This window comes from Orycteropus afer, unplaced genomic scaffold, assembly GCF_000298275.1.
Source record: "Orycteropus afer afer isolate SDZICR_OR568_19922 unplaced genomic scaffold, OryAfe1.0 scaffold00769, whole genome shotgun sequence".
Taxonomy (NCBI): Eukaryota; Metazoa; Chordata; class Mammalia; order Tubulidentata; family Orycteropodidae; genus Orycteropus; species Orycteropus afer.
The window spans coordinates 501,635-523,967 of NW_006922356.1; the positions used below are offsets into that span (position 1 = coordinate 501,635).

The window sequence follows — 22,333 nt, forward strand, 5'->3', positions numbered from 1 at the left end:
GTGTTCTATAAATTCTAGAGATAAGTCCCTTGTCAGATATGTTATTACCAAATATTTTTTCCCAATCTGTAGGTTCTCTTTTGACTCTTTTGTAGAAGTCTTTGGAAGCACATAAACATTTAATTTTTAGAAGGTCCCAATCAAGAATAGAGAGATTTTTTGAGGAAATGCTTTTACTGCTTTATGTTGTATGTTTTAATCCTTTTCCTTATGTTTGGTCTCTTTGTATTTTAACAGGCTCTAAGCTACTTTCACAGGGCGGAACAAGGTAACATTTTTGGTATCACCTATTAATCTAGTTAAAATTCGATGCATGCTGATTATTATATAAGACAGACATAAAACAAGTTATTTACTCTGATGTACTTTTTTGCAGTGGATATTATAAAACAATTTTTAAAATTTTTGTCCAGTGACAACCACCTGAGTAAGAAATATGCTACTTCTGGATTTAGAGCTGCAATTCTGGAATGGCCCTTTATTTTATATAATTCAGCCTTCCTTCTTGAAGTTCTAGTGACACAGTGGTTAAAGTGCTCGGCTGCTAACAAAAAGGGCAGCAGTTCAAACTTAGGAGCCTCTCAGTGGGGGAAAGAGGTGGCAGTTTGCTTCTATCAAGATTATAGCCTTGGTTAACCCTATGGGGGAAGTTCTACTGTGTCCCATAGGGTTGCTGTGAGTTCAGATTCATTTGGCAATGGATTGTTTGAGATGAGGTTTAGGCAGATTAACTGTCTAATTCAAGATTATGCAGCTAATTAATTACCCCACCTACAGCTGTCAAGTATATTCCAATGTTGATCAAATGTATGGAAGAAATATGGTTGGTCATCATGATTTTATTCATTCATTAATTATATACTGAGTGCATGTTATGTCCTAGGCACTGTTCTAGGCACTTGGAATATACGAGGGAACAAAAGAGATGAAAATCAGTGTACAGAGCTTACATTCTATCCGGAGTCTGAGTTTGTCATCTATAAAATAGAGATAATACCTATTTTATAAAGTTGCTGTGAAAAGTAGAAATGTGCATAACACAATGCCTAGCATAAACAGGCACTCAATAAGTGGTAACTCATACTTTACAAATATTTGAGATATGGTTATTTGAACAGAAAAAACTACAGTAGCTTAATCACTTGACATAAAATTTATTATTAGAATTCAGGCCAAAACAATAAAACCACTAAAAATAAAAGCAACATTTCATTTGAGATAAATTTTCTTTCTTATGTACAGTGGATCCAAACTTCTACAGTAAAAACTTGCTACTTTTAGGGAAGACATATTTGAAACTACAAAACAAAAAACTTGCTGCTTTCTGGCTGCTGAAAGCCAGGGACTATCCAGCACACACAGAGGAAGATAAACAGGTAAAACAGCTCTAATGAAGTAAGGCAGATGGGCTTCCATCGAGGCACTGTTCAATGAAAATGAATTAAAAACGTCTTGAAAAACATGATTGTCTGAATACATGATAGCTAGGAAAAGAAAAAAGCATTCGTTTCAAATGAATTCATTAATATTTATACTAATTTCTCTGCAGGAAATGTGTAGTTACTATCACCAAAGAGATGTTTTGAATTACTTGCTGTAATATGGAATTATTCCTGTTTGACATATGATAAATTAAGATCTCTAAAACAAAACGAAAGGGATGTATACCAAAGTGGCTGAGAGAGAGAGTCTCATTTGCTCACTGTACTATCCTAGAAACTTTTAGAAACCACACTCCATTTTATGAAAAATTTCACAAGTTTACCTGTGTGCTGTACTGCTTATTTATAACATGTACTTTTCCATTTTAGATACAGACTGAAGCGGCTCAATTGCTTACAAGTGTCAGTGACAAGAATTGAGAACTTTCCAGGGAAGACAGAACATGAACATCTAAAAAACATTACCTTTTTGTCAGATTATAAATACATTAACCATATCTGTTCTGTGGCTGTTATCTTTTTTTCTTTTTTTAATGTTGTATCCATTTAAGAGATTAAACACATAATTCTGTGTCTCTTCACAAATGACAAGGTCAAAGAAAGAGTTGCCGTAAGAATGAGAAATAATCGCCATGATTCAGAGGCATATTATTTTCCATCTGGGAGATAAACCAGCAATATAAAGTGGTATGAAATTTCTCAGGAGGCCTTATCACATTATTATGGGAGGTCAAGAAAAGAAAGCTTGGTGGAAGCAGGGAGTGCATTTTCACATTGGATTTATTCTAAGTTGAGATCTTACAGATGAGGTACAGTGAAAGTTAGGTTAAGATGTTGAGGGTTCTTGGTATAAAGAAAATCATCTTGGAGCCAATCTGCTAAGGAAAGAAGTCAAGTCAGGAGAGTACTGAAAATGGAGTTGTTTCCTTTTACAAACGTGGAGTATTCTCACAGTGGATTGATAGAAACATAAAACTCAACATCCTAAATGGAAATTAAAGTGTTTTAGATAGGTGGGACAGTGCTACTTTCTTGTGCCTGGAGTGCCACTACTGCAAAATTTTAAGTTTTGTAAACACAAGAGTATACCTACCCCTCACTTACTATTTGTTGTTACCTAACATTTCATATTTATGACAATCAATGTGCTATCTATTTTGTGCTTTAATGGTTTGGTAGTAATTAATGCCAAGGTGAGAATAACGCTGACTGTGACTGCAAGTGGTTTGGCAATTATGTAATGATGTAATTTCATTGTTATGTAATAATGTCATCCTCATTTTGGCATTATGCCAATTACCACACAGCGAGCTTATGTTTGGCACCTAACCATATCAGCAAGTGAGGTGTGGATGTATATCAAATACCATTTAGTTGAGAGTGTGTATGTTGGTGGATGTTCCCCCAAAGAATTTGGGAATTGCAGTGTTACAATCCAACTGTGTGGGTATATGCTGCTTGTTTATCATGTACATTTTCAAGCAAAAAGGAAAAGTGATCTCTTTATACCCACCACTCAGTTTGAACAATTTTTTAAATCTTTTATTTATATATTATATATTTTATTAGTTTATGTGTATGTATTCATATATATATTTCTGAACCTTTGATCATATATATATTTCTGAACCTTTGAAATTACAGACATGATGAAATTTCACCCCTAGATATTTCAGCATACATCTTCTCAGAATAAGGACATCCTCCTAAATACAAATCTGTGAACACAGCTGAGAAAATTAACAATTGTCATCTAATACGCAGCCAAACTCAAATCCTCAGATGTCTCAAAATATCTTTCATACTTTTTAAAAAACTAGAATCCACTCATAGAGCATACATTGCATGTTATTTGTAACTAATCTAGAACTGATTCCTTAGCTTTTTATTTCCTCATGGTAATTGACTCTTTGGAGATCAGTTCATTTGCCTTATTGATTGTGTCATTCCAGTTTTGCCTAATTGACCACATTTTGAGAACTGAAATAGTTTTAAATACTAGTTTGGTTCAACCTTATTTTCAGGGACTCCAATTATAAATAAATTGGGTCTTCTTTGCCTTTTGTATTTATCAGCCTTTGTTAATTCTTCTAACCTCTTTCAGTTTCATTTTGTGTCTTTTCATTTCTTGTGTGTCTCTTACTGTAATTTTAGTTGTATTTTTCTGTACACACTGTATTCTGTATTTTTTCCTGATTTCAGTCAGTAGCGATTTCACATCTTCACGTACTAACCCAATTCTGAGGTTTTGATTTCTAATTTGGATTTTGTATATCTGCAATTGCTTATTTACACATAGTTCAAATTAACATGTTGTTTTTACTCTTTTTTTTTTTCCAGACTTTTCATTGGGAATTTTCTAATTTTCAGCTTTCCTTTTAAGAGGGACTTTGCGTGTTCTTTTCAGAGGATATGATTTGTGTATGTGTGTTGAGTCACCAATAATAGCAAATAATCAAATAGAAGGAGGTAAAGGGTTTGCTTTAAGAATACCTTCTTATAAGCTGTCTTGTGAAATGAGGTTTCTTTCAAAATAAAGTCTGTTATGCAGGGGAAGTTTTCTGATACCTTGTAGACTTAATTTTTTTTTTTTAAACTTTGAAATGTAGATTTACAAGAAACTGCAAAAGAGTAAATAGTACAGGAGTTTTGTGTACCCTTCCCCCAGTTTTTCCATATTGTAAAGTCTTACATAACTGTAGTATAGTATCAAAGAAGGAAACAGACCTTGGTATAGTCCACAGACCTTGCTCAGATTTCACTATGTATTTTTTCTACTCATCAGTAGTTGTGTGCAGTGTTACCAATGTTTGGATTTGGGAACCAACACCAGGTAAAGAACTGTCCCACCATGACAAAGATCTCTTGTGCTACCCCTTTATAATCAATCACACCTAGTCAACCTTCCACCATCTCTTATTTCTAACCCCTGGCAACCATTAACCTTTTCTCCATCTTTATAATTTTGTCCTTTTGAGACTGTTATAAATGGAATCAGAGTATGTTAATTTTCTCTTCTGGAATAAATGCCCAGTACTGTGATTACTGGGTTTTTTGTAGAGTTCTTTTTTTTTTCCCCTTTATCTATCAATGGATCTCTCCCCTTCAAGATGAAGTGCCCTCCCCCAGGTCCTGATTCTGTGTTTTCCAAGTCACTTCTCAGGAACCTGATTCACCAGGTCTCCCACTGGTGCTTGGCATTTCCTTACACAGGGTGAGGCCCACCGCTGCTAGGAATGAACCCTCCTGTTTGTATAGTCCCTACCTGTTGTGTGAGCTGTTAGTTTGAGATGTTTACTTTATCACATACCCTTGTGGGTAGGTATTCTTTTGGGGATGTGAAAAGAAATTGGAATTTGGTAAGTGGCACTTATCCTATGAGAACCTCAAAACTCTTAACTTCTTAATGGCAGAAGTCTCTCCTAATCATAGGTTGTAGCCTAGCAGTGGACTTCGTATAAGTAATTTCTCACAGCCTCAATTGATAAAATGCACATCATTAAAAAACAGAAAACACCAGCTTCAGGGAAATGTGAGGATTAGAAGGATTTATACAAAGGATTTAACATGAGTAACTAAATGCTGAAAGAATACTATTATCTGATTGAATTCTCAGTTGAGATTGGGTGGAGAAATTTTGGAATTTAGATGTCACCTTTGGATTTATTTTTGTTATTGATACTACATTATTTTGGGGGTATTTTATTTCATTATAAACTCTTTCGGATTGTATGCCTGGCCCTGGGTATTATCTTTTTTTTCCTTTTTCTTTCAGCAGAAGGACTTTGGAGTTAATGGATGTCTTGTCTTGTTTGGTCAGTTTCACTGCTTTGTGTGACAATGAACTGTGTCTTTTGGTCAAAGAGGCTACATTAGATATATCCCCCAAACCAAACCTGCTGCCATCTATTCTGACTCAGCAACACTATAGGGCAGAGCAGAACTATCCCTTAGGGCTTCCAAGGCTGGAAATCTTTATAGAAGCAGGCTGCCTTATCTTTCTCCCACAGAGCAACTAGTGGGTTCAAGCTCCTGAACTTTTGGCTAGCACCTGAATGCTTTAAACTCTGCCACCAGAGCTCCTGACACGAGGTACAAAGGTGCCTTAGAAGGGTAAAGACTCCTGATACGGTATGGGCTTTCCTCCTGAGGAGCAGAGCCAAATCCCTGTTGACCTCAAGCTTGACTTTTAAGTTCAATACATTAGAAAAATGGCATCATAAGAGAACCTTTATTCTCTCATCTGTGTATTTCAACAAGATTGCTGTTTCACTTCTGTGACACCTACCAGGAGATCATCTTAGATTCAGTTAACTGCTCAGAGCCAAGATTACCTCTGGTAGCGTAGTGCCTAAGGCATTTGACAGCTAATCAGAAGGCTGGTGGTTCAAATCCATCAGCCACTCCCCGGAAGGAAGGTTGGGCAATCTACTTCCGTAGTAATGCTGCCTTGGAAACCCAAGGAGGGGTCACTGTGAGTCGGACACCACGGCAATTGTTGCATTGCATTTGTACACATGGACCAGTTTTACTAAGAAAGATACAGGACAGGAACCATAAGTAACCCGCAGGGTAGTCAGGCCAAATGTCCTTTCAAGGAGGCTTTGCAGCAGTCTGTGTAGCAGACAGTCCACATAGCTCTCCAGGAACGATCATCTTCCCAGGTGGCAGTTGAGGGTCCTCATAAGAGCATCCAGTTATAAGAGGTTCCACATTCAGGGAAGCCCAAAGCTATGGCTTCCTATCAAAAGTTTTCCTAATCTAGATGCAACCTACCAATCAGGAGTAATTTTCAACAGAAGCAAAGTTGCCTGGCAATATAGTTGATACCACTGTGTCTAGTTTTCATGGTAAGAAGAGCTAGCTGGTTAACAGAAGTCAGCAGAGGAAAAGATTTTGTGAGACCTTTCACCCTCAACTGCCGAGGTGAGAGAGAGTACGAAAGAAAACACTTGTAGTTTGTTTCCCTGGATAACTTGACAACTGATATTATTGATGAAATTGGTTTATACCTCTGATCCCCCCACTAGACTCAGTTTACTGGTGGTGATGTGGAAAGTTACTGCAATGAGATAGCGACCTGACCCATCTGAACCTCCTTCTCTTGCCTATTTCTTCATGAACTGTGTTCAGGCACAGTGAGCCTTGCACTTCTAATTTCTTTGTGGTTAAGCCAGCACAGAACCAGGAAGGGAAGTGAACAAGTGAGAAGTGGGCCACACTTCTCCAGTTTCTCAGACTGCCAGTGAGTAAGTAAGGTGGTTTTGACTGCATACCCATAATTTGGTATGACTGATAGATACCAAAGGCTCTGATAAGTTCTCCAAGGTAACCTCCAGAAAGCTGGTTTGGTCTTTGTATATGCACCAGGATGTATGTTAATTTCTTATTGGGGGGGGGGGGCAGGGAGGAACCCTGAACTCCTATTTAAAGCCTCCTTCTACCTGTCTTCTTTCAAAATTACTAGGTGATCTCACATACCTTCACTGACTGATACTGTTGTCAAAGCAAAATTCACAAAGCAGTGGTTACTTTTTATCTAAAGCTTAACTCTGCTACAGTGTAACTTAAGCAGTTTTCCTTTTGTTTGATGATTTGGTCACCCTCTATCACATAACTTGTCACATACAATTTTTTTTTTTTTAATTCTTTAGGCTTGACAATAACCAAAGAGTAATAGAATTTGGGAGTCTACTCAACCAAGTGGATCACTGCTTTTATTTTCTCTTTTCTATGAATTATGAATAAAAATGCAGAACACAATGTAAGTTATTATGTAGAAAAATAAGATTTTGGCAAAACAAAAATGTGTTTAAGGAATTAAATTGTATACTAGTATTTTCCATATGCACTTAAGCAGTGAATTATGTTACAGGTATCACTTACATTCTATGAAGTCAATTCCATGGTTATAAAAAAAATTAATTTAATGAAATTTACAGTGTATATTGAAAGCATGATACAAATGGAAATGGAAATTTTTGTATTAATAAAGAAGCCCAGTTTGCTAAAAGTAGCATTAGTATCATTCACATCAGATTTTGTTACACATTTTAAAGTTTAGCAAATGCCTTATAATAATGAAAAACAATTAAAAAGTATTACTTTTTATTTAGGACAAAAATAATTTGGTCTATGTGAAAAGGGGGGAAAGGACCACAAGATTTTTTATATGCTTTTTTAATTCAGATACATAGAATTTTTGTGAATTTAAGAGGAATGGAAATACTGAACACTAATAGAAAATTGCTAGTCTCATTTGAGTGTTCAGATGCTTATATGACTCTTCAATCCATCTGATTTTATACAACAAACTTTCAACACAAATAGAAGCAGCAAAGTTCGCATTTCCTTTTACGTATTCCTCAGTATCAAACTGCATCAGTTTATTATGAGTTCAATTTGAAGAACACAGATATAAAAACAAGAGTACAGAAGTGCCTGATTCTTTTAAATTCCACAAATACCTAGCATCCCAAAGTCACATGTAAACAAATCTCTATGCTGCTCAATGAATTATTTCCAATCTCTACAATAAACTAAGTGGTTCTAATATATGACTTTTATGTAAGTTATGGTTTCATTTATTACCTTGTATTACTGATGTAGCAAAGAGGGAAACTTTAACTACTGTATTTATTTAAAAGAAATGGACAGGTTCAAGTACCTGTCTTCAGAGAAGCCAGCAGCATTTCTTAATATACTCAAAGTAAGATTTGGCCTGAGCCCTTAGTATCTTCCTGAACAGCCATGCAACTAAACACCCTAAGAAGATGTTCCATAAGGGAGAACAATATGGAGCGATTTGCACTTTTTCCCCTGGATAATAGAAACAAGGTAAAGTAAATCCAGATTTTTTGAATGAATGGCTGTCATGTTTTATACACTTGGAGCTCTATAAAACTAGAGCCACTATCATATGCTTATACAGATATATACTTATTATTTCTTAATAAAGTCTTGCTTGTTTCAAAATTTAAGGATGATTTTTTTCCTGGTTAGTCACTTCAAGGAAACAATAAATAAAGTAGAAAAGGATGAACTGTTTTGCATATTTCTGTGGAAGAACGGAAAACACTTATGCTTTGAGAGGTTCAAAAAATTCACTGTACAGAATGAACAGCTTATATACACTATCTGTGCAATTTTTCTTGGCCGGGGTATTTAAATGCAAGAGCTCCTCCAAGACAAGAAGCCACACTCATTCTTGTCCAAATCCCTCTGTCTCTTCTATTGCAAAAAGAAGCTTTTCCTTTAGTTGTTCATAACTCTTATATGGTGGTAGATCCAAGCGATTAAAACTGAACAAAAACAAAAACAAAATCAGATATGTTTTCAATAAAACCAGCTCTGAAAATATTTCTAAAACAGTATTTTAAAAGCACATTTGAAAAACTAAATGGATAGGGGAATCATGCTATCTATGTAAAATTTTGCCAGCAGTATTCTAACAGACAATTTACTATATTACTAAACTAATATAATATATCCTAATTTTTGATAGCAGTCTATTCAAATTTAAGATCTATACATAAAATGGATTACAAGTAACAATTTGGATAAAAACTTTGGAATTTAAAACAACCATTCATTTTCTTTTTTATACTATTTCTGCTTACATTGTATCATGAATCCTTTTAACTTTTCTCAGGTGAAAATGTCCCATTCCTTCACTCATTCATCAATTATTTACAGAACACCTACTATATACCAGGTATTGCTCCAGTAGCTGTTGATACAGTGATGAAAAATTAAAGTCCCTGTGCTTATGGAACTTATATATATTCTGGGGTGGAGAAAGTCAATAAACAAAATGTACTTTTGTCTTTTCAAATAGTATGATATGTATAAACCTCTCCTAAAACATTACTTTTACAGTCCTACTGGACCTCAAAAGAATTCCCTTCTGAGGTTAACTGATTAGAAATAAAATATTGCAAATACTTAAAATAGCAATGTATTGTTTTTCACTTTACAAGGTAAAGTAACATTTCATTTTGTGAGACACAGCATTGAGTAGCTGAATGAGGATTCATGTCTGATCCCCACTTTCTTAGAGGCTCATTAAATAGTTCTGAGCAAGTCAGAACCTTTGTGTACCTTCATTTTCTCATCTGAACTTTTCTGTTGATTATCCAGGTTTCCTCTCAGCACTCGCATCACTTCCTATCTGCCCCTGCCTCCACTCCAATGTAAGAGTCTGTAAACTCTGATCCTAAGAAGAACCCTGAGAATTAAGTACCTAATGAAACAAGGCACCCAATTAAAATGGTGCCCTTCTCAGACCATTTTATTTTCTCCTTATTTTAAAAGAAGTAGATATATTAATGGCAGCAATTAAGGCAGACCACTTATTGTCTTCCCCTTTTTTTATTTTAAACTCATGTGTCTGGGGAAAAAAAAAATCTCACTATTCAGTAGTCCTATACTAAGACAACTAGTCATTTTCTAGTTCCCTTACATCTTTTACATGTATGGGGCCTTTGACACACTCTGTCATTCTATCTACCACATCTCCTATATTTTCTCTCTTTGTCACTGCTTGTGTAAATACTTCCTTGTCTCTTATCTGAACCATCCTAAGAATTTCCTGCCTACTCGCCTTGCCTCCATTTTTTTCTTTTACCTCACCTGTAACCTATCCTCAAAAACCTTTGCTGCCTTCAAATTGCTAGAAGGGGGAAAGAAAGAATGAAAGCCCATGTGCACTCTTTAGTACAGCTCCCATCAACTGATTTAATATTCTTCAATTCCACTACACCTTTTCTGTTTCTCTGACCATGCCTGTGTTTCTCACACAGTCTGGAATATCCTTTTCTGCCTAGGAAAACCACCAAGGATTAGTTCAAATGGTACTACTTCCTCCAAAAGTTTCTCCTTGAGCTTCTTACATAGACTTAATAATCGCCCTTCATCTATAAGCTCTATTTATTTCTATCATAGCACCTTCTTTACTTTGTATTATGATTACCTCACTTCTCTCATTACATTCTAAAATCCATGAAGGCAGCACCATTCTTTATTCTCACAACACTGATTTGATTTCTCTGCTTTCCATACAGCAGATCCTTAGTAAAGGTTGGGGTGAACTGAATAAGAAAGTAGAGTACCTGAATACATCCAATGGGGCTCTGTTTTAAGACACTAATCATGTTTTCTGCAATTTGTAAGGCAGAGATACTAAAATCCATTCATTTTGTGAGTACCTACTATGTGAATATAAAAATATTGTACACTTTAAAGCTTAAAGTTTTAGGTCCTGCTTTTTGAGTCTGATCTGTGTATGTGCACGTACACAGAATCAAATTTGCTACTTATAGTTTCCTAACCAGGAGCTCTGGTAGCGTAGTGCCTAAGACACTTGACAGCTAACCAGACGGCTGGCGGTTCAGACCCACCAGCCACTCCTTGGACGGAAGGTTGGGCAATCTACTTCCGTAGCGATACTGCCTTGGAAACCCAAGGAGTGGTCGCTATGAGTCAGGCCCAACTCGAGGGCACATAACAACAAGTTTCCTAACCATGAAACAGAAAGAGACTGACCAAGACCTTTCCCATGTAGCCTGAAGGGAGAGTACCCAGCAGCTCATTACACCATTCTGTAAAGCCCGGAACCTCTGCCCTGAAAGCAAAGCAGTGGAAATGACGGCTGTAGGACCTGGTGCCCTTCCTTCTTCTGAGAATCATCAAGGCCAGTTCCCTTAGACTCTATCACAGCTTACTTTGTGGTGGTGGTGTTGTTATGTGCCGTCAAGTCGGACCCGACTCATAGCGATCCCTCCTTGGGTTTCCAAGGCAGTATCACTATGGAAGTAGATTGCCCCATCTTCCTTCCGAGGAGTGACTGGTGGGTTTGAACCTCCAGCCTTCTGATTAGCAGTCAAGTGCCTTTAGTCATTGCTAAAAATGCAAGTCTGTCTGGACCATCCATTGTCACCTAAACACTCATCCCAGTACTGAGCTGTATTTCCTCTGATCTGAATTACATCCCTACATATATCTTTCATCTCAAATCTTTCCAATCTGTTCTTTCAAACTTCGATTTTATGATTACAGTTGACAACAGTCTTAACAACTCCTCCCTCTTGTCCTAGCTGAAATCTGGCTAGACTGAAACACACTTTCATCTGCATTCAATCATCAAATGCTCTCTGAGGCACAGACCATCCAGCTCTGCAGCCTTCTCTCTGAACTTTTTGCTATCTTTTAATGGTCTCTTAGGAGCTCTGGTGGCATAGTGCCTAAGACATTTGACTGCTAACCAGAAGGCTCATGGTACAAACCCCCCAAAACTCCTCGGAAGGAAGGTTGGGCGACCTACTTCCGTAGTGATACTGCCTCGGAAACCCAGAAGGGGTTGTTATGAGTCAGAGCCAACTCAAAGGCAGTGAGTTTGGTTTTTTGGTTTATTGATCTCTTGGTCATGGTCCTTCATTGTTGGTTCCTGGTTCACTGTCCTCTCATTCACGTACATGGCATGCAACTCCATGGCCTCCCAGGTCCTTGTCCTTTTCCTCTTCAGTGACCTGTTCCCCTACTTTTCTTCAGTTATTGACCCTAGGTTCATACCTTGAACCTTGTCACCACCAGTAAAGGGGATTTCTAACTTAAATATTCTGTTCTCTGACCATCTGTCTTTCCAGCTGACTTCAATTAAAATGCCAGCTTATTAAACCACTGCTTTCTAACCATCCTATCTTAGTCTCTTCCTGTACTCACTTCTTTCTTTATTCACAGTCCATCATTATAATTACTTTAGACATCATGGCCTCTCATTATAATTGCTACTTTGCAAATACTTTAAGTCCTATGTGACTCTCTCCCCTTTTAAATTTACTAGGCAAAACTCAAACCCTGAATGAATTCAGCCTTCTAGCATCTTGTTCCTTGCATCCTAACAGCTGGGGAAGATTATCATACAACGAGGTGGGCTGGTGTTACTTTAAATGAACTACTAAATCCAACTGGCCAATCCAATACTGTCCAGCATTCTTAGTTAGTCATGTTTCTCTCATAAATTCTTGCCTAATCTGACAATTCTTCCATTCTTTCTTTCTCCCCAAATTTTTTCCTTTTATAACTTAGACAGTGACTTCATCTTATAGAAATCAGCAGATAACTCTATTTTCCCTTCATAAGAATCTAAAATCTATGTATAGTTTATACCCTACTTCTCCTTGTCTCCTGTTAAAACAAAGGAAATATTTTCATTTCTAACAAAAGCCACTTCCATAACCAATTCAGGAATTCCCTCCTTTGGTTATTAACCTTCTTCTGCGCACTACCATCTCTCTCCCTCTACTGGATCCATCACTTTAGTCTCTTTCTTAAAATTTTTGGTTTCCAGATGAATAGTTTTTTTATGTGGGTTATAGCTACTGATATTTTCTATGTTAAAAATTAAAACAGAGATAATAAAAAGTATTACTTCATTTTGAAATAAAAAGCATAACTCACTTTTATTTTTAAAAATGACTAAATAAATAATGAAAATAATGGCCTTAATTTCTATTTTTACAAATTTCATTAATGTTTGGCTTAACAGAAGACACCTGGATTCATCATAGCTACTTCTTCATCCAATCTGTTGTATTATATTGTTTTGCTTTAAGTATATAAAAATCTAGCCCACATATATACATAGCTAGAAAACGGAAAAAGTCTAATCATCTCTTGAGATAACTATGGGTATTATTCTTTAATAATGTACTACATTTGACAAGGTTACTTACAATATGGATTCTGAATCGTATCAAAGAACTTTTTTTTAACATTAAAATCCATTGCTCTATCTTGTACTTTGAATGGTTCTTTTTTTTTACGCATGCATGATCCTGTAACACTTCACTGTGTATTGGTAATTTGGAAATATTGGTTCACCAAGTTATAAAGATTATCCAAATTTTGACATACTGAATTACATAACAGGGAAAAAAAATCTCATCAGACAAAGTCTTGAGAAGTGCCAAGGTCACAGCAGTACATAATTTTCACTTGAAAGCTCAACTTTTATCATTGCCAATAAATAGTGTCAGTTTTTTTTCCTTGAAGTGACAGGCTTACTTCATTAGTTTTCAAGAGAATGTCTGTCAGATATTATCAAAGTTTGTCAGTTACTCTTTCAAGAAAAAGTGGTGTTTCATGAAAATTCTAGTTCATTTTTCAACTCAATCAACTGCCCAAGAGCCTTCCCTCCAGACCACCATCATTCTCTGGTGTGCAGGAATGTTTTATAGACTTCTCATGTTGCCACACACCAAATTTAAAAGAGCATCTGCCCAGCACTGAGACTGAATAAAACTGATTATTTTTACTACTTCATAAAGAATAATCTTCAATGAATCTGGCTTTTTTCATTTTCAGCTGCAAGTACATGGAGGTAAGGAATATAGAAACAACAGTTTGCGTTACTACCTTCATCTGTGCCAAGATGCCCATAGTTTTACCCACCATTGCTCCTGCATCTTAAGTGCAAAACAAAGGTCAACACCCAAGAGCCGCTGACCTCTAGGGCATCATCATCTTTTGCCTGCCTTACTGTAACAGCTCTGCAACTAATCTCCTTGCATTCACTTTTTCATCCAATTCCTTCTCCCTGCTGCCACAGTGATTTTTCTTGGATCTTATTACTTGCTATTTAAAACTCTCCAGGGGTTCTACTACTTACCCTTAAAATAAAATACAAATTCCTTATTATTTCCACATAATTTAGCCCCTGCCTACATTTTCAACTTCTTTTCATGTCCTCTCCCGAGTCACACAGTTTGTCATACTAGTCAACTTCCTTGAGAAACTATTTCCCACTTCAGGATTGGAAATAATCCTACACAAAGAACAGTCTTCTCCCATTTTTTCTCACAGCATGCAATTTAACAGCTTAAGCATTACCCCTTTGGAGAAGTCTCTCTGACCACCCAATCTAGAGCAGGTTCTCTGTCATAGCACCCTTTTTATTTCTTGGAAGGACTTCCTAGAATTTACAAATAGTTGTGTTTACTTCTTTATCATTTGTGTCCTGATGACGGAGCATGAGCACCTTCCATCTTACTTTATATTAAAATAATTAAGCTATAGAATGCAGCATTAATTAGTCTGCCTTCAAAAGGGAATGCTGACTACTTTAATGAGTAACTAGTTATACTGAATCATATGCATTAAAGAAAACAAACAATTGTCTTGCCTTGCACCTTCCTATTTAGAATTTGTGAACTTACCATGTGTGGCTTCTTGGTAACCAGGTGTCTTTGCCAACTTTTTCAATGCAAAATTTTTGAGGCCCATTACTTCCTAAACCAGGGAAAAAAGTCAACATTTATTTGTCTTTAAACTCTTTTAGTTTGACGACTAGTTAAATAACATGTTATGTAGTCATATAAATGATACAGAACAAACTAAATGTAAGCTGCTTCTGCCTAGATTGCTGCAGAGAGCCAGCAACAAAAATTAAAGCAGTGGACAAATAATTCAATAGATTCTTACTCCTTTCCCAACCATCCCGGGAAGCCAAGCAATGGCCAACCAGACTATGTTAGGAGAATTTTATTTGTGTTTTACAAATGCACTTAACATTAACCATTCATTTGTCCTTCTTCTAGTAAATGCCCTACACAGATCACAGAAAATTAATCCTTAGGCTCAAGTGTATCATAAATCAAAAGGCCACTATTATTACAAAATTACCTACTGAAACTATAGGGAAACTGCATTTACCCATGAGCTCAGCAAATCCTCCTAGAGGTAAACGGCAGGTTCCAGTGACAAACTGCAAAAGTCGCATTCTTACTTCATTGTCTGTCTCTTTCACAAACTGTTTAACAAAATCAAACTTACTTTAATATCAAATACATACTAAATATCTTCAATAATAAAAGTAGTAGCCACTTGAAGAAAATTAAAAAACAGTAATATTCAACTTGAAAGTGGTTCAAAAGATATGTGATAAACAGTGGTCACAGTATTTATCATTTATTAAGGCTAGGAAATCCTCCTTGTGTTAAGTACACTATGATTCTTACTTCAATTGACCCTCACAGCAATACTAGAAGTTGGCCATTATTATTATTAAATCATCCCTCTTACAGAAAGGACTGGGAGGCTTAGAAAGATTAAGTCACTTGCCTAAAGTCACACCATTAAAAGGTGGAGCCAGCATAGATGTTGTTGGGTTGTATGTAACAGCTATCACCTATTGAGATCTGTTGCTGTGCACTGTGCCATATGCTTTTCATGTATGTAGTCCTTACAACACTCCTTGGAAGGAAGGTGGGGCAATCTACTTCTGTAGTGAATACAGCCTCGGAAACCCAAGGAGAGGTTGGGCTGACTCGATGGCATGTAACAACAACAACAATTCTGTAAGATGGGCACTATTAGCATTATCTCCACTGTTCACACAAGGAAATGGAGGCTTAAAAACAAAAAAAACAAGCTCACTGCTGTTGAGTCAGATTTGACTCATAGTGACCCCTCCTTGGGTTTCTGAGGCAGTATCACTACGGAAGTACACTGCCCAACCTTCCTTCTGACGAGTGGCTGGTGGGTTTGAACCGCCAGCCTTCTGGTTAACAGCCAAATGCCTTAAGCACTATGCCACCAGAGGTTAAATAATTTGTCCTCGAACTACTAATAAGTGACAGAACTAGGATTTGAACTTCATGAGCTCTAAACCACTGTTATCCTGCCCTGAACCAATTACCCCTTTAAAGCTACCAAAAACTAACATATACTTTCCTATTTTGTGGTATTTTCTTCTAATCCCATCTCTCAATTCTTTGTGTACTTCCCTACTAGTATTTGAAAACCCCAAGGACACATTCCTCTAAAAATATCTAATTCATTGACTAATTCTTTTCAAAGAAGAACATAAACAGGTGGATACAGTGGTGAAATACTAATTTGAATTGTTAAGTATTATACATCTTACAATTTGAGAGATGGCCAGGTCTGAGTATTTTAGAAGGTAAGAAACTCAAGGAGGAATCTGAGAGCAGAAATCTATCTTTTTAAAAGACGGAATAAACTTTAGATAAGGGTAGCAATAAAACATTATGCTAAACACGATCCAAAATATTTTGATGCAGACAAAAGGCACATATTTTATTAAGACACAGGAATAGAGATTACTAGGTTGGCCATAAACCTCATCACTCTTCCTTTTAAAATGAACCAATTCAGAAAACACAACCATTCATTTGGATTTAAGTAACTCTTAAACCAAAGGTCCTTAGTTATATAAATACAATGTATAAAAAGAAAGGGAACACAAATGAGCAATGGAGTGAGTAAAGAGCCTAAATGGGGAGAGATTATAAACATCTGCAGAAATACTGTATGCAATGCAATTCACGTTTCAGAGTTGAAAATGGATCTATTCCTACCTTTCTGATTATTTATTTACTATTTATTTTTTATAATAGGTAATAAATATACCCAGAATGGAATTAAAAATGTAATAAAAGGGTACAGCGTGAAAATCAGCTTTCCCACCTTTGCCTCCAATCACTCAGCTCCCCCTGAACTGTTGTCAGGTTTTGTTTTTTTTTTGTCTTTCAGAGGTGGTATATTCATTAAGTAGCACACACTATCATATAAAGAATATGTATTTTATTTTCAACCAAATGGCATCATATTATAAATACTGTTTAGCACTTTCCTTTCTCTCCTTAATATTGTTTTGGAATGTATTCTTCTCTACTATTTTTATTAAAAACTGCATTAAAAATTTTTTTAAATGGAGGAAAGCAAAAGAATGACCACAAGGTATAGAATAGATATACTATCATTTATTCACCGAGACGCCTCCTGATGGTCAAGTATCTGTTGATATATTAAAAAATATTGCAATAAATACTCAGGTATGCATCATTCTACACATGGGGTATATGAGTGAGTACAGATATATACATATATATATGTATATGAATGATAAATTTCTATATATTCATACATCTTCAAAGTATTAATCAATAAACTCATGATATACATCCTTATGAAAAGACACAACTACTGCAAACACTTTCTGTAGTAATACAAAACCCAGGCTTGTTTTCTACCTGAAAATTAAAGCAGTTAAGCAGAAGGAAACCAAAAGTTCAGTCACTAAGTTGGGGAAATGAATCTCAATTAGTAGGAGAATATTTATGTGAAATATATTCTTGGCTTAGAGATTTTAAATTCTCAAGAAAGCAAACAAACAAAACAAATCTATTAAAATAAAGTGTAATTCAAGATTAGTATGGAACAAATGCTTTCTTACCATTTCAGTCAAAATGAAATCAATAGAAACACATATATCATTCTTAGACATTATCTCCTATTCGAATTCTCTAGCACATTACCACCTTCAGAAAAATCAATTACCTGCATTTAGGTTCTCATTAAAAACATATATCTCCAGGCTTCCTCTTTTACTTCTAGAGTTAAATAGAATTTATAGAATACTTTGATACCACTAGCAAAAATACTATGCCTAAACTATTACTTAAAGATTCTGCCATTCATTTTTTCATTTAGGAAGACAATCTAAAAAAGTATGGAGAGTACAGTGGAATACAAGTGTTCAGGCTATTCACTTCTGATTTTGAATTGGAAGACTAACCATGACTAAAAGCAGTCTCAATTTAAGAAATGAACTATTTTTTTAAACTACTATTTAATTAGAGCACATTCTCCTTAAACACTTTGTTTTAAAAAGATAAAAGCAAATACCTGCCAAAACCAAATGATTTGCTTGCTGTTTCTTGTATAATGTCGATAAACAGTATTTCTTTGCCAATCTGCCAAGTCAACCTCCTGCATGCCACACAACATAACCTGGGAAATGAGCCAACTATTAGGCCACAATAAAGATTTGATGAACAGAGTAATTTTATGATTGAAATTCTCTAATACACAGCTATGTACATAGCATAATTATATGATTAGCTATGTGTACTACAAACAATGGACATAGTCGCCAAATTCAACATCTGTGGCAATTTAGCATTTGTATTTTATCTTGTATTCAATAACTCAAACCAAAAGCAACATTTAAAGTAACTATATTCTTCAAAGTAAAAATTAGCTGTACCGAAAAGCATACCCTTAACTATAAATCATAAATCAATTTTAAGCAACAATTTACAAACAATAAAATGCACGTTTCAAGTGTATAGTTAGATGAGTTTTGATAGCTGTATATACATGCCACCATCACATCAAGACATGACTGTTTCTATCATGCCCCTTTGTAGTCAACTACCAGCTTCTTCTTGGCTCTATGAGATCACTAATTTGCTTTCTTCCACCCTATGTTAGATGTGTAATTTTGAGAATGTCATGTACATGTACACCCAAATATACATGTATATGGTACATACATGTATGTACATGCATGCATCTGTGTATCTATCCATGTGCACACACACACTTTTCTATCCACCCCCCCCCCCAGCCTATTTTCAGGATGAATCCTGTGGACATGCATTCTCATTTCTCTTGGGTAAAAATCTAAGTGAACTGTTACAAGGTCACAAGGTAGATGCATATTTAACATTACAAGAAGCTACCAATACTATCTATCACAAAGGCATTATCTCAGTTAATTTTAATTGGCACTTTCCCAATGACTAATGCTGTTGAGTATCGTCTCATATGCTGACCTGCCATCTATCTGTATATTTTCTTTTATGCAGGGTCTGTTCAAATCTTTGCACATTTAAAATATTTTTTCTTTTTTTATTCTGAGTTACAAGAGATTTTTACATATTCTGGATACCATAATTTCTCCCAGTCTATATTCAGGCTGCTTTTTCATTTACTTAAGTTGAAGAGTAGAAGTTTTTGGTTTTGATGAAATCCAATTTCCCTTTTTTTTTCTTTCATGATTATTGCTTTTTACATTTTTCCTAAGAAATTTGTGCCTCCAAGTTTTTCTCCTAAGTTTCCTTTTTAGCTTTCACATTTAGGTTTATGATTCACTGCACAATAATCTTTGTTTAAGGTGAAAGATAGGGATCAAGGTTCATTTTCCTCCATAAGGATATCCAGCACCATTTATTGAAAAGACTTCAGCTCTCTCCATGGAAATAGCTTAGCACTTCTGTGGGAAATCAGTCAAAAGTATATGTGTCAGTCTATTTCTGGAATCTCTATTTCACTGATCTACTTGTTTATTTTGCACAAATACCATACCATCTCGATGGCTTTGTAATAAGTCTTGAAATCAAATAGTTTAAAAATCCTTCAAGTCTGTCCTTTTTCAAAATTGGCTATTGTAGATCCTTTGGTTTTCTTAAATTTTAAAATCAGCTTGTCAATTTCTACAAAAAATCCTGCTGGGATGTTTACTGGGATTGTGTTTAACCTATTCAGAGAAAATTGCTACCTTGAACAAAATTAAGTGTTCCAATCTAGAACATGGTATATCTATATGTTCAGCTCTTCTTTAAATTTTCTGAGCAATGTTTTTAGTATAGAGGTCTTAAATGCCTTTTGTTAAATTTGTTTTTTTGAAGCTTTAGTAAATGAAATGTAAAATTTTCATTTTTAAGTATTTGTTACTTGTATATAGAATAGAAATACAACGGATTTTTTATTTCTGATCTTGTACCCTGTAACCCTATTAAACTATTATTTCTAGTAATTTTTTGGTAGATTCCTTAGAATTTTATAAGTTGATGGTCATGTTGTCATCCAAGAATAAAGACAGTCTTACTTTTCTCAATCTTTTATGCTTATTATTTTGTTTATGCTTTTTTTCCTGCCTTAGTGCAATACCATATATAAAGAAGTGGTGAGAATGGACACCTTTGCCTTATTTCCAATCTCCAAGGGAAAACATTCAATATACTGCTATACTATTTTTCTAATGCATTTTTGCTAATTATGTAAGCAAGGTGGTAAAGAAATACTAACTAGGTTTGGGGAGACTCTACATGTTGGTCAGGTTTGAAGTTCTTTTCAGTAAGAGGTGTTAGAAGGCTTATTTCTATATAGGAATATTACTGTATAAAACTTAAAATGTTATTTTTTATATATACATTTGATTACATGAATGAACCAAGCTTCTTAATAGTGGACCCTAGATGGAAAAAGTAAAAATATTACACCTAAAGGGGGCCGAGAAGAAATGCCAAGGACTATGCCAATGCAATGCCCATGTTCTAATGTATGCTGAATCTTAGAGACAACTGACTACTAAATTGAGATTTCAGAAAGCTCCCAGAATCACACCTTAATAAGGTTCTGATTACTCTTAACGAATCTAACCTTAATGGCATGGATTGATGATTTTGTGCACATATCACAATTCAGAGAACTTAATTGATTAAGACTTGTGCCCAATGCTAGGATTTTAATATCCCCTAAACATATGAATGAATGAGGATTCAAGAATGTACCACATAATATAATATGCAGACAGTCTTCTTAAAAAGCACCCCTAACGTTCTGTACAATAGCATAAGGAAACAGCCTAACCTCCAATTCTTTTTCATCAAAGTACTGCAGCCATTGAAGGGGAACAACTTCATTAAAACCATCCAGGAAAGCTTTGGTCTGTTCTTGTACTCCTCGAGAAAAACGCCACTCTGTCATTAGCCTGAAAATAAAGAAGGTATTTTGAAATAGGTAATTTGTACTGTGAAGGCTTAGAAATACTAGAGTTCTACTATCAATTCTCTTCTTGTTCTAAATGTACGATACCTACACAAACGTGTATGTGGAATGTATGTATGTTAATTTAAATGTTACCACATTATTCTACATGTGAAATCAGCAGCTATTAAAAAATGCTGTTCAAAAGAAATAGGGGTCTTCACTCGTTGGTGAGACAGCCAAATGTTGGCACTAATTACTGCCTGTTCCTCACTAGACAAATAACTCTAAGCATCAAGTGCTGAAACAGGAAGGAAATGCCTACAGTCATTTAGTAGGCTCACTCTCCATTAAAGTTTTCCAAGGAAGCCTGAAGGATTCTGATTTACAGCCTTCACACCAGGAAAGTCAAAGATTGCCTCAATCATGCAATATGTCTGAGACATGTGATTGCAAAGGTTTATGGTGCCTCCATCTGAGAAGGCTTAAAGGTAGAGAAATGGTCCTTTACATGCTGGTGTACTAGAGAACGTGAAGAATTCCTAACCAGAACAGATCATCTGCATCTCCTCGGAAGAACATTTGGAGGAGACAGAGGAAGCAGCTGTAGACGAGATAAAGAAGGAGAAAAAGGAATAAAATCTGTTAGACACAAAACCTTTATGAGGAGCTTCACCAAGAGACAGATCTAGAGGATGTAGAGCACAGCACACACTACTTGAAGTCACAGATACTAGTAGGCAACCAAAAAGCTAATTTATCCATGTATCCTCCATTTGTAATATCTCTTCTTCTGTCCTAGAGAGCGCTACCTTAGTCATGTATGTATTGTTGTTGTTGTTATGTGCCATCGAGTTGGCCCCGACTCATAGCAACCCCTCCTTGGGTTTCTGAGGTGGTATTACTATGGAAGTAGATTGCCCAACCTTCCCTATGAGGAGTTGCTGGTGGGTTTGAACGGCCAGCCTTCTGGTTAGCAGTCAAGTGCCTTAGGCCCTACACTACCAGAGCTCCCTAGTCATATATATATATTTGTTGTTGTTGTGTTGTGTGTCGAGTCGGACCGACTCATAGCAACCCTTCCTTGGGTTTCCAAGGCAGTATCACTAAGGAAGTAGATTGCCCCATCTTCCTTCCAAGGAGCTTAGCTTAGGCACTATGCTACCAGAGCTCCTATATATATGTGTGTGTGTGTGTGTGTGTGTGTATATATATATATATATATATATATGTATATGAATGATAAATTTCTATATATTCATACATCTTCAAAGTATTAATCAATAAACTCATGATATACATCCTTATGAAAAGAC

At 35.7% G+C, this 22,333-nt stretch overlaps 2 protein-coding genes across 2 annotated transcripts in view; one reads left to right on the forward strand and one right to left on the reverse strand.

Annotated features, from left to right (window-relative positions):
• RMDN1 (regulator of microtubule dynamics 1) overlaps positions 1-1,862 on the forward strand; it is a 49,833-nt gene extending 47,971 nt beyond the window's left edge. The window contains exons 8-10 of the mRNA XM_007957657.2: positions 238-268; positions 1,243-1,376; positions 1,812-1,862. Coding sequence (XP_007955848.1) covers positions 238-268; positions 1,243-1,376; positions 1,812-1,862 — 216 coding nt within the window. The remainder of the gene's footprint in view (positions 1-237; positions 269-1,242; positions 1,377-1,811) is intronic.
• A 6,781-nt stretch (positions 1,863-8,643) lies between these two features.
• The window catches only part of WWP1 (WW domain containing E3 ubiquitin protein ligase 1), a 130,860-nt gene continuing 117,170 nt past the window's right edge, over positions 8,644-22,333 (reverse strand). The window contains exons 19-23 of the mRNA XM_007957654.2: positions 20,901-21,021; positions 18,150-18,254; positions 15,153-15,249; positions 14,657-14,729; positions 8,644-8,743 (exon numbers count right to left, since the gene is read on the reverse strand). Coding sequence (XP_007955845.1) covers positions 8,644-8,743; positions 14,657-14,729; positions 15,153-15,249; positions 18,150-18,254; positions 20,901-21,021 — 496 coding nt within the window. The remainder of the gene's footprint in view (positions 8,744-14,656; positions 14,730-15,152; positions 15,250-18,149; positions 18,255-20,900; positions 21,022-22,333) is intronic.